This window comes from Malurus melanocephalus, unplaced genomic scaffold (genome assembly GCF_030028575.1).
Source record: "Malurus melanocephalus ecotype Western Australia unplaced genomic scaffold, MMel_1.1 scaffold_306, whole genome shotgun sequence".
NCBI lineage: Eukaryota > Metazoa > Chordata > Aves > Passeriformes > Maluridae > Malurus > Malurus melanocephalus.
The window spans coordinates 895,405-915,125 of NW_026623538.1; the positions used below are offsets into that span (position 1 = coordinate 895,405).

The following is a 19,721-nucleotide window of genomic DNA, read 5'->3' on the forward strand; positions in this document are numbered from 1 at the left end:
CGCCGCCCCGGGGAGTGGGTTTTCCTCCGAGGGGCTGCTGCCAGCCCCGGGGCGCCTTTCCCTGTCCCCCACGCCCACCCCCCTCATGACTCACGCGATGTCTCATTCCCCGCCCGCCCCCGGTGAAAACTTCCCCCGGTAACTTTCCCGGGGCCGGTTCCCCGCTCCCCCCTCTCCGATGGCGGGGCACACACACCCCCTCATCCCAAGCCCCGCTGGAGTCACTGACGGCGGGGCGGCGGTGCCGGGGGGAGATGTCGTAGTCGCCGCGTCAGCGGGAGCCCGACGGCGATTGGGGGAGGCCGCCTTGTCCCCGCGGTCACGAATTATAAAGTGCCGCCGCCGCCGCCCGCACACGCTCCGCAGCGGCGCGCCCAGCCCCGGCAGCGGGCTCGGCTCGGAGCCCCCCGAGCCGCCCTCGCTGGAGCTGCCAGAAGCCCCCGGCTGCGCACGCCTCCCCTGGGGCTTCTCCAGAGGCTGCTCGGTCTCGCTATAAATAATAGCGGTTCCGACGCCGAGGGTGCAGAAAGGCGCAGCTCCTTCCTCGGCAACTCTACCGGGAGCCCCGAGGGCAGCCTGTGTGTGAGTTGAGCTGCTCCGCCCGCGGTCGGGACCGAGGGAGGAGCGGGGCGGCTCTGCCGGGGCTGGTGCCCGGCGTCGGGGCGGTCGCTCGGGGTGTCCCGGTGGGAATCCTTTCCCGGAGGGGCTGGGGTCCCATCCGTGCCGCTCCGCGGGGGTTATCTTCTTCCCCTGTGGTGCCGGCTTTTGCAGGAAGGGAGGGATAAAGTGTTTGGAAACGAACACTTTCACCAGACGGGATCTTCCGGGCGCTTCACCCTCCGGGTCCGCTCCAGTTCCGAACGCAGGTCTGTTGCCTTGCAGCYGCCAAGCGCTCGCTTAGTTTTAAGYTCCCGCTTACCTCGCAAGCGSAGCCAYCCCGACTCCAAAAAGCGTGCGAGTTTAGCGGAGTTGGTTTGAACCCTTTCATGCCGCCTTTTTCTGCTCCGAGGCTGGGGGAGGCAGTGGCGCGGGTGGGAGCGGGAGGAGGCGGCTGCCGGCTGACCTGTCCTTCTTGCAGCCCCATGGCGTTGCTCCTGAGACTCGGCTGCTCGCTGCTGGCCCTCAGCATCTGCCTGCTCCCGACGGCGCGGGCTGACTGCGGCCGCGACTGCGCCGCCTGCGCCTACCGCCTGGGACCCCGCGCCGCCATCCACCCCCTGGTAAGCGGCACCGGGGCCGGGGGCCGCCTCAGCGCCCCGGAATCCCCGCGGCCGGGCCTCTTTCCCCCTGACCTCGAAGGGAGGAAAAGGGAACGGGGAAAAGCAGCGGGATAAGAAAAACAGATAGTAGGGGAAGTGACCGCGGTCGCTTGGGAGACCTTTTTCTGAAGGAAAGAGAGAGGGAGGAGTGGACTTTGGGACGCTGGGGAGATGGCGAGGCATTAGCGGGGGACGCCGATACGGACCCAGAGCGCCCCGAAGAGCCCCTCAGCCCGCCCGTCCCTCCCGCTGCCCGACGGCGAGCGGCGACTTTCGGGTATGGGGATGAACCGCGCGTCGAGCAGCCCCGCGGGGAAAGGGAAAGGCCGAGTGAAAACGTAAGGAAGAAGGGAAATCAGACCGGAGAGGGCATCTCTGCAGGGGAAGGRGGGGCCGCTGCCGGGCATCCCAGCACCGGCAGGACGGGGAGAAGCCGAGCAGAACGGGAGGGGAGGGTCCCGACCTTCGTCCGCTGACTCTATGGTAAGATGAGCTCTCTCCGGGCAGGAAGGCTGTCAAGCTGAAAAGATCTGCCTGAAATCTCACTAGGAAAAGTGGGTTTAAAATCTATTTGAGTAGCAGTAGCTTCGCTGCTTCTCCTCTCTGCATGGTGCTGCACAGCGCTAGGAAAATGCRTGTGAACGACGTTGGCTTCTAAGACAAATCGTGCTAAGTCTAGAATGAAGGAGCGCTGGAGGGAGGGGGTTATCTGTAATTTTAATGATGTTAAAATTATTTAAAAGAATAGTCAAGGAGGCAGCTCAATTTGAAATTTAAATRTTGGAGTCAGTGAAAGTCTGGGGTCCCTCAGCCCTCCCTGAAGAAGGTGGGAACTCTGGCTTCCAAGTACTTTGCCAGTGGCACCGGTTGTTCCTGACCTCAAATACAGGCACATTGAGGCATCCTGCTCTTGGCACATGTAAATGGTCTGAAAAGTTTTGTTCCTATCATGTCGCTGGTTACTTGGGAGCATGTGAAAGGAAGGACGTAGCTCTCTAGCATTACACAGAATTAGGAACCACTGAGTACTTCTGCTTGCTCCAAAAGCTCAAGAACTCAAACATGCAGGCTCATAAGGGCAATATTCTTTGAACAACTGGAAAAATAGTTCCCTCTGCTTTAATCAAACTTTAATGTCAACCAGGGTTTAAAAAAAGTGGTAGTTTGCCCTTATGGAGGGAGGGATCTGTGCTTTTTTGAAGCATAAGTTTTGCATGTCTGTATTGATATTATCTCTTGCACACTTTCAGTAATCAAAAAGGAAAGGATTGAAGTCCTATTCTGTAACAACGTTTATTTGCTTAATAGGTAAAGAAGCAATGTAGCACACCTTGCATTTGTTAAACATTTATGAACAATTTTTAGAAACCAATGTTTCTAGATATTAGTGTTTAGTAATGTGACAATTTATCACATTGTATTTGTAAGATACTAGATTTTTCGCATTGTACCTCATCATTCACACCTATGGAGTATGTTCATCTGACAATAAGAGGTTATTAAAACTAATTAAGAAAGGGAGAGACCTACTYTTGCTTTGATTTAGAGCAATTCCAAAGCCAGRKTGAAGCTGAAATCTTATTCTSTTTACAGCATGACTATAATACATGRTAATAAGCATGTAGTGCCAGTTAAATTATTGTGTTGCAAAATACATAAATCCCTCTAATTTTCTTGTAATCATGCTCATAAAAAAATCATATTTAAAATTCTCAGACTAAAGTGAGGCTCAAGAGACAGGTTATGCAGTGGACAATGAGATATCAGAGAGCTGTTCTAGACTTTAATTTCACACTTTAAAGCATGTTAAGATCCTTAGAACACATCATCTATGTCAGAATGAGTGTTTCTCTTATTGAAAATATTGATGGTTTTTCTTTACCTATTGTGGTATGAAAACCACAGACAAGAAGACACAGGATTCACCYTCTATTACAACTGAAGGGTATGGCTCCACAAGAAGTAAATTGCCCTGACACAAGGGAGATAATAGTAGCTAATATCTATGTTATTTTCATCACAAAACAGGTTATGAGATATGCACGAGGTACTAAAACCATTTTTCTTTATGTCATAGCCTGAAATTTTTTTTGGTAAAGTCAAAAACAATATGGCTTAGGATTTTTTCCTTTTCTTTGATGATCACTGCTTTCCAGAAGGCARAAACAGAACTTTGATCCTGTCCTAAGAGATCCTGTATTTCTGCATTTTTGTTGATACATGTTGGTGCGATCTGTTCCATGAAAGAAACTAATGGCAACACACAGCCTTTAAAGCTATGCAGTGTATTGAAGATACTGAACAGTACAGGACAGTACTGCTGGCTTCCTTGAATGACCATGCTGTGCAACTTCTTTTCTAAAATTTCTTAATTATACTTTTAACTATGAAGAGTGAATACACTTCTACACTTGCATTATGAGGCAAACCACAATTGGTTTTTAGCCAGTAGTAAATTTTTTAAAAAATCATAACTCACATGAGTGTAAAGGAGATGCAGGAACTGTACTTGTGGCTTGCTTTTGAAATAGGAACATAGGGGCAACCTTGACATAGAGGACCCACAATTCATTTTATCTGGTAGTCTGTCTCTTAGAGTGGAAACTACCTTGTCCTTCAGGGAGGGATATGAAGAACTTCAAAACAAAGGTACCTAATCAGCTGTTCACAAAGAGTAGTTCTTACAAGCCACTCACAAAGAGAGGCTCTCTCATGCTCTTTTATAGACAATTGTACCTAAGATAAGATGGTAATAGGGTGATTGTTACTATCAAATCATTCTCAGTAAACCACATCCATTTTTCAGGCATGTACACTAGAATGTGAAGGRAAACTGCCTTCTGCCAAAGCCTGGGAGACCTGCAAGGAGCTCTTGCAACTGGCAAAGCTGGATCTTTCTGAGGATGGCAACATTGCCCYAGGAGACAAGAAGGAGTTGGATGAGAACCATTTGCTTGCGAAGAAGTATGGAGGCTTCATGAAAAGATATGGGGGGTTCATGAAGAAAATGGATGATCTCTACCGGGCAGAACCAGAGGATGAAGCAAACGGAGGAGAAATCCTGGCTAAGAGGTATGGAGGGTTTATGAAGAAAGACTCGGATGATGATGCCCTTGCCAATTCCTCTGATCTGCTGAAGGAGCTTCTGGGAGCAGGGGACAACCCTGAAGCGGCACACTATCGAGAGATAAATGAAAAYGATGGTGATGTCAGCAAAAGATATGGAGGCTTCATGAGAAGCATAAAGCGCAGCCCTGAATTGGAAGAAGAGGCCAAAGAGCTGCAAAAGAGATATGGTGGCTTCATGAGAAGAGTTGGCAGACCAGAGTGGTGGCTGGATTACCAGAAACGATATGGTGGCTTTCTTAAGCGCTTTGCCGACTCCATTCTCCCTTCAGAAGAAGATGGAGAATCTTATTCCAAAGAAGTCCCAGAGATGGAAAAGAGATATGGTGGTTTTATGAGATTTTAATACCTTTCCCTTTATCCCTTTTGTCCTAAATGAGAAAGACTGCCTTATTTGTCATAACTTATTGTAACGTGTTGCTTGTACTGTACAGTTTTTTACTGTCCTTGGTTCATGATGCAAACTGCGATTTGTTGTTACAAGTTCTTTGTTCTTTCAAGTCAAATAACTTGTTTAGTCAAGTTTTAGTCTGTATTGTAGTTTCCATGCTAGAACGAGTTTGATTACTGTATTCATTTTCTTTAAAGAGGAATACATCTACAGTAGAGTTGCTTAACTGTACATACAATAAATTCTTCATCCTAACTGCAAAAATTCTGAAGTGCTATTTTATTTTCTCTCAGTCATTTAATCAAATATCATCTAAATTTTTCTTTAAATCATCAGAGCAATGCCAACCTTTTTTTCTGTAATTACAGAATTTGTAGTGCATACACAATAGCCAAAACATATTTTTGGTTTTAGTTTTCTCAGTTTCTTAGAACACTAGAATAATAAATAAGCTCTAAAGCAAATATAACTGTATTTGCTCTAGCTGCTCRTATTTTAATCAGTTAACTGAAAAATATTTAAAGCCTACATTTATAATTCATAGTGTTCAACCAGTTGACATAAAAAAAGAAAGATTACAAGTGTGTTTGACTTTAAGCACTGAAATAATTTCTCCAGTGTACAATACAGTGGCATGTTTGATTAGTTACATCTTTTATATACATCCAGTATAGGACTGTGCACTTGGCCTTAAAATAATAAACACTTAAAATAATAAAATGTGGTAAGATAGTTTGTGCAAAATAAACATGACCTGAAACTGCATAAAAATACCCSATTTTACAGGGCATCTGACAATGGTTTTCATAGAATGGCTTTGTGTTTGATTCCTCAGCTGCTATAAATAACTTTGGCACAACTGAAATACAGGAAACTGCTGGCCAGACTTTTCTGTTTCAAACAAAGGCAGTATAGGTAAATCTGAGAACAAAGAGAAAAAAAGGCAGCACTAACACTGTAGATCCTTGGGCATTTAAATAGGTGGCACTTACATCAAAGGCCAGATCGCATTCCAATGTACAATTCCTTATGTAATTCTGAATGACCCCTTCTATTCCTAGTCTGTGAGCACTTTCCCCCCAGCTAATACTACTAGTTAGTGGTCATTTTCCACCTAAAGTACCATGATGAAAATTGCCTTGACCAYGGTACTGCCTAAAACCATCTGTGACTCTGCATTCCGTATCTGTATTTCAACGTCGCACAGTACCACCTAATTACATAAAGGGCAAATTAATGGTCTGACTTTTCTTTAATTTCAAGGCAATGGGATTGTCTACATACTCATGATTTGTAAAAGTTAAGATGTATTTCCAAATGCAATTGAAAGCCTCATCACAATTAGTTATGRTGATTTTAGGCTTGGCCCTCAGAGGATGATATAGGTGGTCTGAAGTGGTCAAAATCCTACTGAAGGCTTGCTAAAGTGCAAGGCATTTCTTTTCCTTCAATAAAAAAATGGGGCATCTATTTTCCTCTTTCTGTACAGATTTGATGATACAGAATTTTAAATGCYGGAAAATACAGGTGCCTGGAGAAGCTCCATGGCTTCTTCAGGATTCAGTTGTGCTCCCTATCACCTTTCTGTAGAGTTCTTCAAGATGCCACCAGCCACAGGAAGTCTTCCCATTCTTTCCTGGATGGCACTTGCCCATAGTGGCTGGAGAACASCACAATCACCACATCACCTCATATTGTGGTTTCATTCACAAGAACCTTGGGTTGGGCACACTGAGCCTGTTCTAAAGCACAAACCCACACACAAGATGCAGGGATCAACAACAGATTTGTTTCAAATGTACACTCCAGGAAGAATGAAAATTACATCCTTAATCTTTCACTTCAACATTTATTCACTGCTTTTCCCTAAAATGTTACTTACCTTTAATTTAGCCAAAGAGGGACCCTTGCTGGCCTTCAAACTAAAACATTGGTGTACTTGATGATGCAAACAGTTTACCAGTTATTGTTACCTATCCTTCACAGTTAACAGAATATCAGTAGTTTAACAAGGAATAAAACTCCCAAATCTCAAGAGCTCTAGTATGTCTATTGAAGAATAAAGTGTTTTGATCTCCTAAACCTTTACATTTATATCAATATGACATCTTTGATACCATCTTTGTTGCCTTTAGAGCCCTGAAATTGAGAGCCAAACAAGGTTAGGCGATAAAATGTGGTTATTGTTTTATTGAAGGTCCCTCCAAGTGCACAGCACACTGAAATACATGCTGCAAATGTGCTGAMGATGCACACGTGATATAGGACACGTCTAGTTTTATTAGTTTAGCAAATTAGCATAATTGACAAGAATCCCCAATTAGAAGCACAGGTGATGAGGTCATTCCCTCTCTTATTTCGATCCCATCTGAAGCCCCCCTTCCTTGTTAGTTGTTTATGGGAAAGTGTCTTGGGAAGGTGTCTTGATCTTGATTCCCATAAGAAACGAGATTAAAACAGGCCCTCGGGAATTTGTTTAATAGGAAGAGTACTAGAGTTAGGAAACTGTATAACTACATAATATGTCTGCACAACTAAAAATATATATGAAGGATATATAAAAGTAAAAATCATTTTGTTATCATCTTCCATGGCATACTCCTGGAAAAGCCAGCAGCCCACATCTTGGACAGGTGGGCTTTTCACTGGGTTAGGAACTGTCTGCTTGGTCAGACCCAGAGAGGGGTAGTGAATTGTGCTGCAGCCATTTGGTATCTGGTCACTAGTGGTGTTCCCCAGGGACCATTGTTGGGCCCAGTCCTGTTTAATATCTTTATTGATGATCTGGATGAGGGGAYTGAGTCCACGATTAGCAAATTAAGGGACCACACCACCAAGATGGCTGTGAGTACAGATCTGCTGGAGGGTGGGAGGGCTTTTCAGAGGGATTTGGACAGGCTGGATCGATGGACAGAAACCAACAATATAATGTTTAGAAAGACCAAGTCTGGGTGTTGCACGTTGGCCCCAACAACCTGCTGTAGTGCTATAGGTTGGGGGCAGAATGGCTGGAGAGCRGCCTGGTGGAAAAGGACCTGGAGGCTCTGGTTGACAGCTGCTGAACATGAGCCAGCTGTGTGCCAKCTGTGTGCCCAAGGCAGCCAAAGGCATCCTGTCCTGTATCAGGAAGAGTGTGGCCAGCAAGACCAGGGCGGTGATTGTCCCTCTGCACTCAGCACAGGTGAGGCCACACCTCAAGTCCTGTGTTCAATTCTGAGCCTCTCAATTCAGGAAGGAAATTGAGGKTCTGGAGTGAATCCAGAGAAGGATAATGAAGCTGTTGAAGGGTCCCAAGTACAAGTCTGATGAGAATCTGAGGCAGCTGGGGTTGTTTAGCCTAAAGAAAAGTAGTCTCAGGGGAAACTTYAGTGCTCTCTACAACTTCCTGAMAGGTTATAGCCAGCTGGGGYTCARCCTCTTCTCCCAGGCAACGGGATGTGAGAATAGTCTTGAGCTGCACCMGGGGAAGTTTAGTTTGGACATTAGGAAGAATTTCTTCACAGGAAGRSTAATTAGATATTGTAATGGGCTTCCCAGAAAGCTAGGGGAGTCACAATCCCTAGAGGTGTTTAAGGAAAGACTGGWTGAGACATTCAGTGCCATGGTCTACTTGAACACAGTGGTTCATGGGTTGGACTCAATGATCTCAGAGGTCTGTTCCAGCCTCATTGATTCTGTGATTCTGTGAATTTATGTAGAAAAACAAAAGTACTTGGCACAAACATCTAACTGGGATACATGCATGTAACCCAAAACTGGAGTAAGGCCATCCAAAGGGGAATAAGCCTCTTCCAAGGCTGAACAGGCAGGAGGCGATGTACATGAAAGGGGGATGTGACTGTGATTCTCCGAATGAAATAGCAAAGCTCAATAGTCCCCATTTCTTCTGTTATAATTGAAAATATCTCCAGACACTTTTTTTTTTTAATAATCACAAAAAAAAAAAAAAAAAAAAAAGAAAGTGAAATTAGAGTAAAATCTCATTTCTTCTGTTGATGTGGAATTTCTTATTTTATGACTTTAGTTATGCCATCATTCAGGCACTCTTTAACTCTAAAGTGTTCTAACATTTCCACTAATTAACATTTCAGATTAAATCAGCTCAAAATGTGCCAGTGAATCAATCAAGGTTTCCTGAATCACAAAGCAAAACTAAGTTTGAAAATAGGATCTACTGGGCTGGGAGACTGAGAAAGGTATCTCCCTCTTGGTCCAAGTTCTGAAAGGCTTCACTAATTTTCCTCTTACAATTTCCTAGAAATATCACTTCATCAGAGGGTTACTGAAATAGCTGTATTTTATATAAATAAAAGCAGAAAGGAGGAAAGCCGGATGTCTAGAAAGAAAATAAATTGCAAGAGTATTCTGAAGGAAGACATGTCATTCTGAGACCAAAACCAGGATTCTTCATTTCCTTTTCCTTGATTTTATCATTGTTCCAGAATATAATCATTGGTCTGAATACCAAGAAAGTATAAAATTAAAAAAAAAATTAATATGAACAATGTATGCTGGAAGGCTCCAAACCAGTCAAAGAGATTAATGCCACTGTATTAGGAACAAAAGGAATAAAAGGATTGTCTAATTGCGGTTAGACAAGAATGAATTGGACTTTTTAATAGGAACTAATTACAGGAAGGAACAACAAAAAAAAGTATTTCCTGAACTAGATGGAGTTCACATACAGGAGAAAGCCAGAAGATGATGAATACAATGATTTCCGAATACCAAACTGCTTGCAGCTGAAGCTCTGCCTGAAAATCTAATCTTAAATCTTGAAATAATGAGCAAAGGYCATAAATCTATTCCCACATTTCAGATGAACTTGGCATATTTTGTGAGCTGAAATATGCAGAGCATAACGTTGAATTTCCTGTTTGTTTTTTTTCTGGAAAAATAAAATGTAGTATGATATAAAATGAATATTAATAACTACAAGGTTATTACTACAATCATTATTTTGTAATTATTTCTAAATACTTATAATAACTTACTTTCTAATTGTTTATAACTATATCATAAATACAAGTAATTATAACATCTAATGTTGTTAGCTGTTTCAGATAATGTTTCCCAAGATAGAATCTTTAGAACAGAAACATGCGCTAATTTAATATACGGAAATAAGTATTATTATACTCTGTTCAACAGAGACTTCAAATATGCACTGGCACATTTTAATTCTGAAGGGAATTTAATTAACAAGAACCTAAATTTTCAGTTTATGGTGTATAAGGGCCACTCTGTCAGGTGGTTTTGGAGGTCTACGTGTATGGCAAAATGTCAAATACGTAACACAGCTCTATAATTTATGCATATATCTCGGTGCCTCAGAAAGTCTTCCTTACAGCTTTCTTCCTCAAGCACTAGAGAGCTCAACTGGACAYCAAAAAAATTCTTTTTTATACCAACAGGACCATGCTAGGAAAGGGAAATGAATGGTTAAATTCTCTGACTCTGGGTTGCTGTGAGAATGAAGAAATTCCTGGTACAGGTTAGCTGGTTCTGAAACCCACAACACCCCAAGAGTGTACTGTATTTCTGGTCTCAAAGCACTGAAGAGGGATCTAAGGAGTCAGACAGAGAACAGTGTAACCACTTCCCTATCAGTCACAAATATTCCATCCTTCTCTGCAGTTCCCTACAAGATCAGAGATTCAAGCTTCACCCATTAGACTAAACTTTSCAGTCTGGTCTCTTTCTCCAGCAGCAGATGTTTTGGCAGTGTGCAGACTTCTCTTCCACTCCCTTTGCAATCCAACTACCTCTTGTAGAAATCCCTTTGTCAGCCCTCACTCASAGCCTTGATTTAATTTCATCACCCACTACACTGAGGTTTGCTTTCTGCCTCAAACCGTAAAAGACTAATTGGAGAGTGACTGAGACCTTCAGTTCTAACTCCTAGCTGTGGAGGTTAGGTGGCTGTTCTTAGTTTTTTTGCTTTTAATATTTTGATCATAATTCTTTGCTCCTCACAGTATTAAAAATAGTTCTATGTGTCAACAGGACAACACTTGTTACATCAAACCTATATAGTACCTGTATTTCATACCATCATAACTATATTGCAAGTATAGACCACTATTCCATCCACCTGAGGASGGTAAGGAGCTATCATGAACATAGCTGTAAGCAAGGAACAGGGCAGCAAAGCCAGTTGTAAATCATTAATCCAAGCATTCAATTACTAATCCCATCAGCCTCATTTAAAGCATTTAAACTGACAGTTGCATATCCAATTAACTGTGGATATAACTGTTGCTATAGAAAATGAAAACGCTTAGAGGTATTTGACAGACAAATCTTTACTGGCCCAGCAGGGATTTAGACTGAATTTGTTTAATTAGATTGTGACTTTACCTAAATTGATCATTTACTGTAATCCTTGGTGAAACCATGGAATGAAATCTCTCAAGGTTAAATAGTCGTCACGAAAGCACATCACTCTGCTAAAAGACTAGTTAAAAACTCTGTGCTGTGCTGCACTGCTTCCTCAAGGAGAAGGTTGGCATTTCCTAGGACACAGATCATGAGTGCTAAACCTTTTCATAGCTTTCCATGTCTGTCAGGACATACATGGTCTCTGCCCCTTGCCTTTCTGCATTACTCTGCTTCTCAACAGTCTTCCCCAGTGACTGCTTACAGGAGATCCTGTATTTTCCTACTTGTAAAACGTTGGCACTGTTTAAATGCATGCACTGATTTGCACTCCAGTTGCACTGAGATCTGTGTGCGTATGTCTGATCTGAGCTCATCACAACTCCAATCCATATAAAATTACAGGATACCAAGTTAGGAAAACTGCTCCTACAGTCCTATGAGAATCTGCATCTTAATTTTCAGACTTAATGCCCTGGAAAATATTCTAAAGCACTTATCCAGGCAGCCCTTTTTTTTTTTTCTTTTTTGAGCAGTACACAGTGGCAGCAACAGCAGAAATGATAGGCAATTTTCTCTCATAAAAGCAGTTGAAGCAGATAAGGCACATAAGCCTCTCTTAGTACATATAAACCAGTGGTTTTCAATCATGACCTGCAGTATAAATGGGTTTTACAGTGGGACTTTCACATTTCTCTACAGTTTCATCTGTGCAAATAACTAACTGACAAGGGCTGAAATTTCAACTGTACCACATTTCTCTATCAAGAAAAATATTATACTGAAGAATACCTTTTTTATTTTAATTTTTGTTCATACAGCATAGCTGTCATGCTATGACAGCTATGACAGCAAATGACACAGTTAATGTGACAAAGTCATTGTCAGAACATGATTAACTCATTCTTTGCCCATGAGGCAGAGAAAAAAAGCTGTCAGCTTCCATCTGAACAGAAGCAGTGGAAATTAATCAAAACAAAGAACTTCTATGGGAGTTGTTGCATGCTTAAACTTTGCTAATCAAGCGGTTGATCCATCATACTGAATCTTTTTGTAGTAACTGAGACAAAAATTCTGAAAAAAAAGGTTCTCAGGCTAGACAAGGCTCAGAAGTAATAGGTTCTACCTCTCTATTCTTCAGAGATCCTTTAGACTCAAGGAGTTTTGGTATAAAATGAATCTGTTCGCAGTATCTTGGCTATTCAGAGCATGTGGTGCCTGCAAATGCCTTTTAAACTTATCAGCTTCACTGTCCCAGCACCAATCCTTGCTGGCCCTTGAAAGGATAAGGTGCCTGGTGAAGCCTGACCAAAAAGGAGGCAGCATGACAACAAATCTGCTCTATCTTCTTTGTGTAAGTGTGGATACCATTGCCATTCAGTTTCTTTGTATCTTAATGAGAAGAGCAATTAAATCTCTAAATTATCTTAACCTAAGGCAAAATAAATAGGGATAACAGTTGGTCAAGATAAATTCTTAGAGGAAATCCTTTTCTGMGTAATATCTCCACTACTGAAGATCTTCGCCTCCAATTCTTGCACTGCTTCGAGGTCTTTTGTGGTTTGCTGGCACTGTTAGTGTGCTCCAGCTGTTCTGGTCCCCTGGTTGCATTTCTTCCTGTCATAATTATTCTTTGGTTAGTGAATTCCAGKCTATTTGATCATTCAAGTTCAGCAGGTGCATCGAGTCACACCTTGAGAAAGCTTCAGCAATTATAAAACAGCAGGTTGTCAGCCTAAGTGCCCAGACATCCATCAGCACATCCTCTTTGCCTTCTGCTCTGTACTGTTGGAGCTCCCTAATCCTACACAATCCCTGATCTCCGAAAGTGGTCTCAGGAAAGGGATTCTCCCTGAGTAGTACTACCATCTTTCCTTCTCCTTGCTATCAAGATCCCCATCACTATTTTTCCTGCCCCATGGCTGTGATGTGCTGAGGCCGGAGCAGCAGCCTCAGCCGGAGCTGACTCACAGGATGGATCCCTCACACTGTGTGACTAACACCAGCAGTGTTACTTAGATCAAAATAAATGACAAAGACGCTTCTGCTAACTCTTTATAACCTTGTGTAGTTATCTGCAAGAAATGTATAATTTTAAAGAAACTTACCCAACTGATGTGAATAGAGGCTTGTTTGTAGGAAAACCCTCCCAGCTGAGGCCTGGGCTCTGGYSAAGGCCTGGCYSTGGCTGCTCGAGATGTGTGYCATCAGATCCAGGAGTTTCTGTGTTAAAAATATAATCAAGTCGCTTCAACTTGCTGATTTGGGTATATAAAATCTGGACCTGCTTTCAGGGCGAATTGGGAGATTTCGCCTATGGACGGATGCACCACGTAGGATTTCCCCAATTGCCAGGAAGGTTTCTCGAGGTTCTCACTGTGAAACAGGGCTCCCCAGAGACTGCAGACATTGGATAATGGTAAAGTATTTAGGCAATTGATGAYGTGTCTTTCTCAATCACTACAATTTCTCTCATATAATAATGATTGCCTTGATTATTTTTGCTTGTTGCTAAAGCCAAGCATGTAGTTTTATTTAAAGTATCATTTTACTTTTGTKTTGCCTTAATATTCRTAGTAAAATAAGAYCATTCTTTCCATTGGTGTCTGTGCCYTTTAAATTGCCCCTGACAGCTGGCAAATCACACTATTAGGCTCTACAGCTGCATGTTGACACTGAATACTMTTTAGCTAGACTAAAAGAGATCAGGTAACCCATTTCTGTAGTTCTCAGTACTACCATCACTTAAATAAGAACTTCTTTGTCTTAGTATACGAGAAAAAATGTAAATTATATATGAGTACATTCAAGTGTCATTATACCTACATGTAAATAAACAACCCATCCTAGTAAATAGCCTAAATGCTTGTCATTCAAGTTGAAAAGCATTAAAGGGTTTATTTCAGTTTTTCAATTAATTGGGAAGAAGGGAATACTATTTGACAGGAAGAACTGGTCAGACTACATACAAAATGACTTTGTATGTCTGRCTAATTTACAGAAGACATCATTCTCTTCCCTGACTTCTTTTGGGGAGTATGATATTCCTGGGACACAAAGCCGTTTTCTACATATGACACAAAACTTTATAGTTTTGTACTCTGCTTCTTTGCCTAAAATTGTCTCCAAGATACCTGTTTTTTGTCTTGTGAGGAGCARAGACCTCCAGCAACTTTTCCCAAATGCCATTTCTAGTGATGTAAGGTTCTGCAGCTTAAATTCTTAAGTGTCTTTAGACACAATAATGACAGGCTCAGTGCTTTGTGCCCTCTTTGTTCCTAGAGAATGGTACCATCAGCTGTGTGTTTTCATTGGCATGAAGCAGACAAGCACTGCCCTTACACCAGATATGACTGTACTCTCACAGATGCCACACCTGGATACTGCCAGGTCACAAACCTGGAGCTGGTGAGGCACGTACTCCGAGCACCTTCCCAGTCACGGGGTGGAGTTGCCCTTTGACTGACTTTGTAATTACCAGCTGGCAGAACATTAAATACCTTCAGGGWTAGATGTGGATGCAGGTAAACAACATCTTTGAAGATGGATGCAGCAAGMACAGGCCTGCAGAGGGATCCCTACGCAGCTGTAGAGCTTCAGTGTCTCACTGTGGGATTAAATTCATTAGCTAAGGATTTTCTTTACAGTATTGAAAGTTTTTCTTACGTGCCTATAAGAAGTCCAAACCCTCTCATAGCTGCCGTAGCCTGTATTTATCTCCTGGATTATGTCCCAGCAGAATTWCAACATCTATCTGATACAGCAACTACTAATTTTCAGTTCAATGGAGATTAAATTAGTTTGGCTGAGTGTGTGATGAAGTATATTGAACCGATCTGAAGGGAAAAAAAAAAAAGAAAAACTACTATAGGAAAGGAGGTCCTCTGTGCTTCCTACTATTTCTTGGAAAGYGAGCAACTCATGCTTTTCATTCAGGATACAAGATCCAAGTTTTGTGAGCTGGAACTCCTTTTTTTCTTCATTTGTAGGGTGTACAGCCACTTCCTGCATATCTCTGCTCCACACTATCTTGAGGTAGGGTGACAAGTTCACAGAGTGCATTGCCTTGCGGATGCTGCATTGTAGTCCTGAGTTTTGGCCAAAGCTGCTAGAAAGAATATGTATAAATCCCAGGAATACAGTAAATCTGTGCTGAGGACTTTGTTTCCTTCTGATGAATTAATAAAACTACTACTTTGATTTCAGTTAACATAAATCATAGCTATCTGGTGAGATTTCAGGCCTCTGACCCCTGTATGGATCAGAAGCATGTTTTGACACATTTAGGAAATAATTGGAGCTTTTTCCTGCCCTTCTGCAAGTTAAAATTAGGGAGTTTAAATTATTTAAACTGGGAGAGTCTCATACACTGTGTAGTAAGGAATTTCCACTTTTCATCTTGTAATCTATATTGCATTACTCTTAAAAGTCACATGACTTAATTCACTATCATAAACAGACACTATATACTTCTGTTTGGGTCCTTATAAACCCGGACACTTTATTTTAATAATATCAATTCACCAACTTCAGCAAATATTAGTGACCTACAGAGAGCTGTCTTTCCTCACCACTCTACACCAGTGTTAAACAGCTCATCTTTTGAGGAATTATGTATATTTGTGGGGTTTTTTGTTTCCCCAAATATATGAATGAAACTGCCACATGATCTAAATAACTACATTGGCTGTTAGCACTGAAATTATATCAAACAATTTTGAATGTCTAATAAAATTCATCCACAAATTGAGCAAAGATCTAAACTTCTGTCAGAGTCTGCAGAAATTAGTTTAGTCAGAAAATGTTAAAATATCACTTAATTTATCTGGTTTTATCAAACCATATTTTTGTCACATCTGTTTGCAGCATGTGAATGGCTTATATAAAATTTTAAAAAGAAAAACACAAGGTGACCAGTAAGATAATTATTCTTACCAAGCACTTTARTAAAGTAATCTCATTCTACTAAATCCGTATTTTTCTTTTTGGCAATAGAGTTTTAAGTTTTACATGCGGATACTACACAAATCCMCAAGCAATATTTGAAAGGTCCAGCTGGCTTGAGGACAAGGAGTAATTCTCTAATCTTTATTACAAATCAAAAGGCCAATAAAATTAATTACACTTACATTTACCATAGCAGTTGCGACAATTTCATCACGGCAAGCATATACACACTGAAATACTGCCATCTTTATCACTGTCACAAGTGCAAGGATGCCAGAGGATTTACACTGGGGGAAAAATTTACACTGGGGGAAAACATCAGCCAAATCCCTCACTACATGGGTAGATTTTAGCATATGTGACTGATTCTTATGCACACAAAAAAAAAAGGATAGTGAATTATTGTAATAGATTTGCTTGATAGACTTGATAGGTTTAATTTGGTATGACTCTGTCCTGGTTTTTGCTAGGATGGACTTAATTTTCTTCACAGTGCCTGGTGTGGGGCTCAGTTTTGGATTTGTGCAGAACACAGAGCTGGTAATATACAGATATTTTTGTTATTGCTCAGCAGGGCTTACAGAGAATCGAGGCCTTTGATTCTGCTTCTCCCACTGCCATGTTGGCAAGGGAGATGGGAGTGAATGAGAGACACAGACAGGACAGGTACCCCAAATGGCCAAGGGAAAATTCCAGACCATATGGCATCATGTCCAGCTTAKAACACATGGAGGARAAGGAGGAAARGAACYTTTGGAGTGATGGTGTTTGTCTTCYCAMGTRACCATTACACRTGCTGAGGCCCTGCTCTCCTGGSRATGGCTGAAGACCTGCCTGCCCATGGAGCTGTGAATTAATTYCRTGYTTTGCTTTGCTGATGCAYATGGCTTTTGCTTTCCCRGTAAACTGTCTCTATCTCAYGAGTTTTCTAGYTCTTGAWCTCCCAGTTCTCTCCCTGATCCCARGGGAGTGAGTGAGMAGCTGTGTGGGGCTTGGCTCCTGGCTGGGGTTAAACCACAACAKCCTCCTATGACATTGCTTAATGTCTTATAGCATGGAGTGCATACAAAGTGTACAGAGGTGAATAAAGATGCTGGTGAATTGTCATTTTTAGGCATTCTTGACTGTGTGTTATCCCTGCACTTGATTGTTAGTGATGTACTTTAAATTTTTTAAATTTATTTATTAGTGCTTTTGCCTGTTTCCTATGCTTACTAGATTTGTTATGATTGAAAAAGAAATGCCAGACTTGTGAAGGTTTGTTGCGGGAAGATCGATAATGAAAATACCACTCACAGAATTGTGTCTGTGGCTTCTCTTGCTGCAGCAGTTTTATTTTGGGGTTTTATTTTTCAGTGCAGTTAAATGTTGAGGAATATTTCATTCTTGTGTTTTTACTATCACTTAGGAAATGGAGCTTTTGGTAGAAATTCAAAGTCAAGAGAAAGATAAGTTTGGGGCTAGAGACTAGTTAGAGTGCATACATCAGTCAGGAGAGTAACTCTCTGAAAATAAAATTCAATGTTTTGAAACACTGAGACAAAACTGAGATAAAAAAGACACACAAATACTTAATTTCAAAATACTAAGCAATTCTCTAAARGAATCATCAAATCTAGCTGGCAGTGAACACAATGTAAGCTATCCTAAAATCACTCTGTATCCCCCAAGACCTTTGTCAATTCCCACGTCCACTCTTTAACTAAAGACAGCAATGAGCTGTAACGTTCCACTACCACACAGAAACATCTAATTTAGGTATATAAATTATTAATCATCACTGTCATTGTCATTACTTATGGGATAATAGCTGGCTGCTCCTTGGGTTCAGTTCAGCATAAGARCAGRCAAGTTATGTGTYGTCATACCTGCATAAGCACATGTGCTCTGAAAACAGGCTCCTCCTGTTAACTTACAGCTGACAAAGTTCTGGTTGCAACACCAYTCCTCAYCCATGGTGTTCAYCTTGAAATGTCATCATAATAAACAAACATTTTCTCTGGTTTGTTTCATAACCAGGAATTCATTGCTGAATCATTTCAGCTTCCCCTCACTGTAATCTGTTGCTTCTGCCATGCAATTATTGATTACAGCATAGGATATTCGGAGTTATGTTACCCACCTGTTTTGCATTGTTTGACACCTTGTTTGGAAGCACAGCTCACTGAGGCTTTGAGATCTGMCTTTGTCCTCAGTGGGTGTATTTCAGCTTCCCCTTTAGCTGGCACCTAAATAAGAATATTCAAGAGTTAACTGTGCATGGAAGCATCTCCCTTCCATACAACTATTCCCACTGACAGTGTACAGTTTTCCACCATCTTTCTTGGTGTAAATTACATCAAATTTTGTCATTTTATCTATCATGTTACTTCAGCTTAACTCAAAATGATGATATGAATCCCCATAAACTGTMGTTTGAATGCTATATACAATATAGACATGTATCAGAGCACATGGTGAATTTATTCCTTTTTGTTTTCCTTTTATGGCTTGCCAATAAGCAAGACCTTTAGTGTCACTTATTTGAAATGCAAAGTATGGTCTTTTTACAGAAAACGTGTGTGAAAGGTGTTACGGTGATTGAGACAAGCTGATGTCACAGGAAAAGTATATTCTTGTGAGCTTAAATAGGTGTGTGTCTTTCTATTCAAACTTGGGGCAAAAAAATGATGATACAGTGGTGCAGGACTGTGGTTTTAAAGTTGGATAACGCATGTGTGGAAAACTGAGGACCCACAAATGCCAGTTTACAGGTGTGAAATGGTAATCGGGGGATTCACTTTTTCAGGGAGGTGCATTTATGATCAGCGTCTGCCTTTTCGCTCCCATCCCGGCAAGCTGAAGAACAATAATTTATGAGAGAAATTAAGAAGTGTTTAACTTTGTACCTCCAGCGAAATAGCAGCAGAGAGCACTCGTTCCCTGAACTCGTTCCCGGGCGGTTCCCCCGGCGGGACGGAGCCTGCGGTGCCTCTCCGCTGGCCGGACCGGAGGAGGGTGGCRGGGCCGCCGATGTGACAGCAGCGACAGCAGCGGGATGTCCCGCCGAGGGAGCGGGCGCTGCCGCCCAAATGCTGCCCTGGGGAAGTCCCCCAGGCTTGGTCCCTGTGCCGCAGAGCCGGGTGGCCCCGCTGTATCCTGCACCCACCCGGCCGGGAAGCGCCGCCCGCCCGGCTCCGCTCCCCGCAGGTTCCCGGGCCGCCCCCGCACGGAGACAAGTCCTGGGGGCAGGAAGGGCAGGGCCAGGCGAGTCCCGATTCCTGCAGGTGGATGCGGGACAATCGAGAGCCGGCGGTGAGCGCGGGGGGACCGGGAGCAGGAAGGGGACGAAGGTGTCAGTGCTGGGGCAGGGCCGGGAGGGGACCAAGTGGCCGCAACCGCGGGGCGACGGGACGGGACGGGACGGGACGGGATGGATCGGCCGGGTCAGTGCGGGAGCTTCTTCACCTGAGCCTTTGCTGTCCCGTCCCAAGCACGGTAAAGGGAGTGGTGCTGCCTAATGCAGGGTGAAAACCAAGGCTTACAACTGCCAGGGCCAGGCTTTTCCCTGCGGCAGGTCAATTGCTGGCAAATGGGAATGTGTCGTGTGATTTCGGCCGGACGGCACTGGGAAATACACA

General features: G+C 42.5%; 1 protein-coding gene across 2 annotated transcripts; it reads left to right on the forward strand.

Moving 5' to 3' along the window:
• The first annotated feature begins 372 nt into the window (after positions 1–372).
• PENK (proenkephalin) lies at positions 373–5,476 on the forward strand. Of its 2 annotated transcripts, none has more exons than XM_057377212.1 (3): positions 373–582; positions 1,079–1,220; positions 4,066–5,476. In XM_057377212.1, the coding sequence occupies exons 2-3, from the start codon at positions 1,083–1,085 to the stop codon at positions 4,729–4,731; spliced, it is 804 nt and encodes a 267-aa protein (XP_057233195.1). In that variant the 5' UTR covers positions 373–582; positions 1,079–1,082; the 3' UTR covers positions 4,732–5,476. The 2 variants fall into 2 exon arrangements, with proteins under 2 accessions (XP_057233195.1, XP_057233196.1); XM_057377213.1 differs by lacking the exon at positions 373–582 and adding an exon at positions 645–866.
• The last annotated feature ends 14,245 nt before the right edge of the window (positions 5,477–19,721 follow it).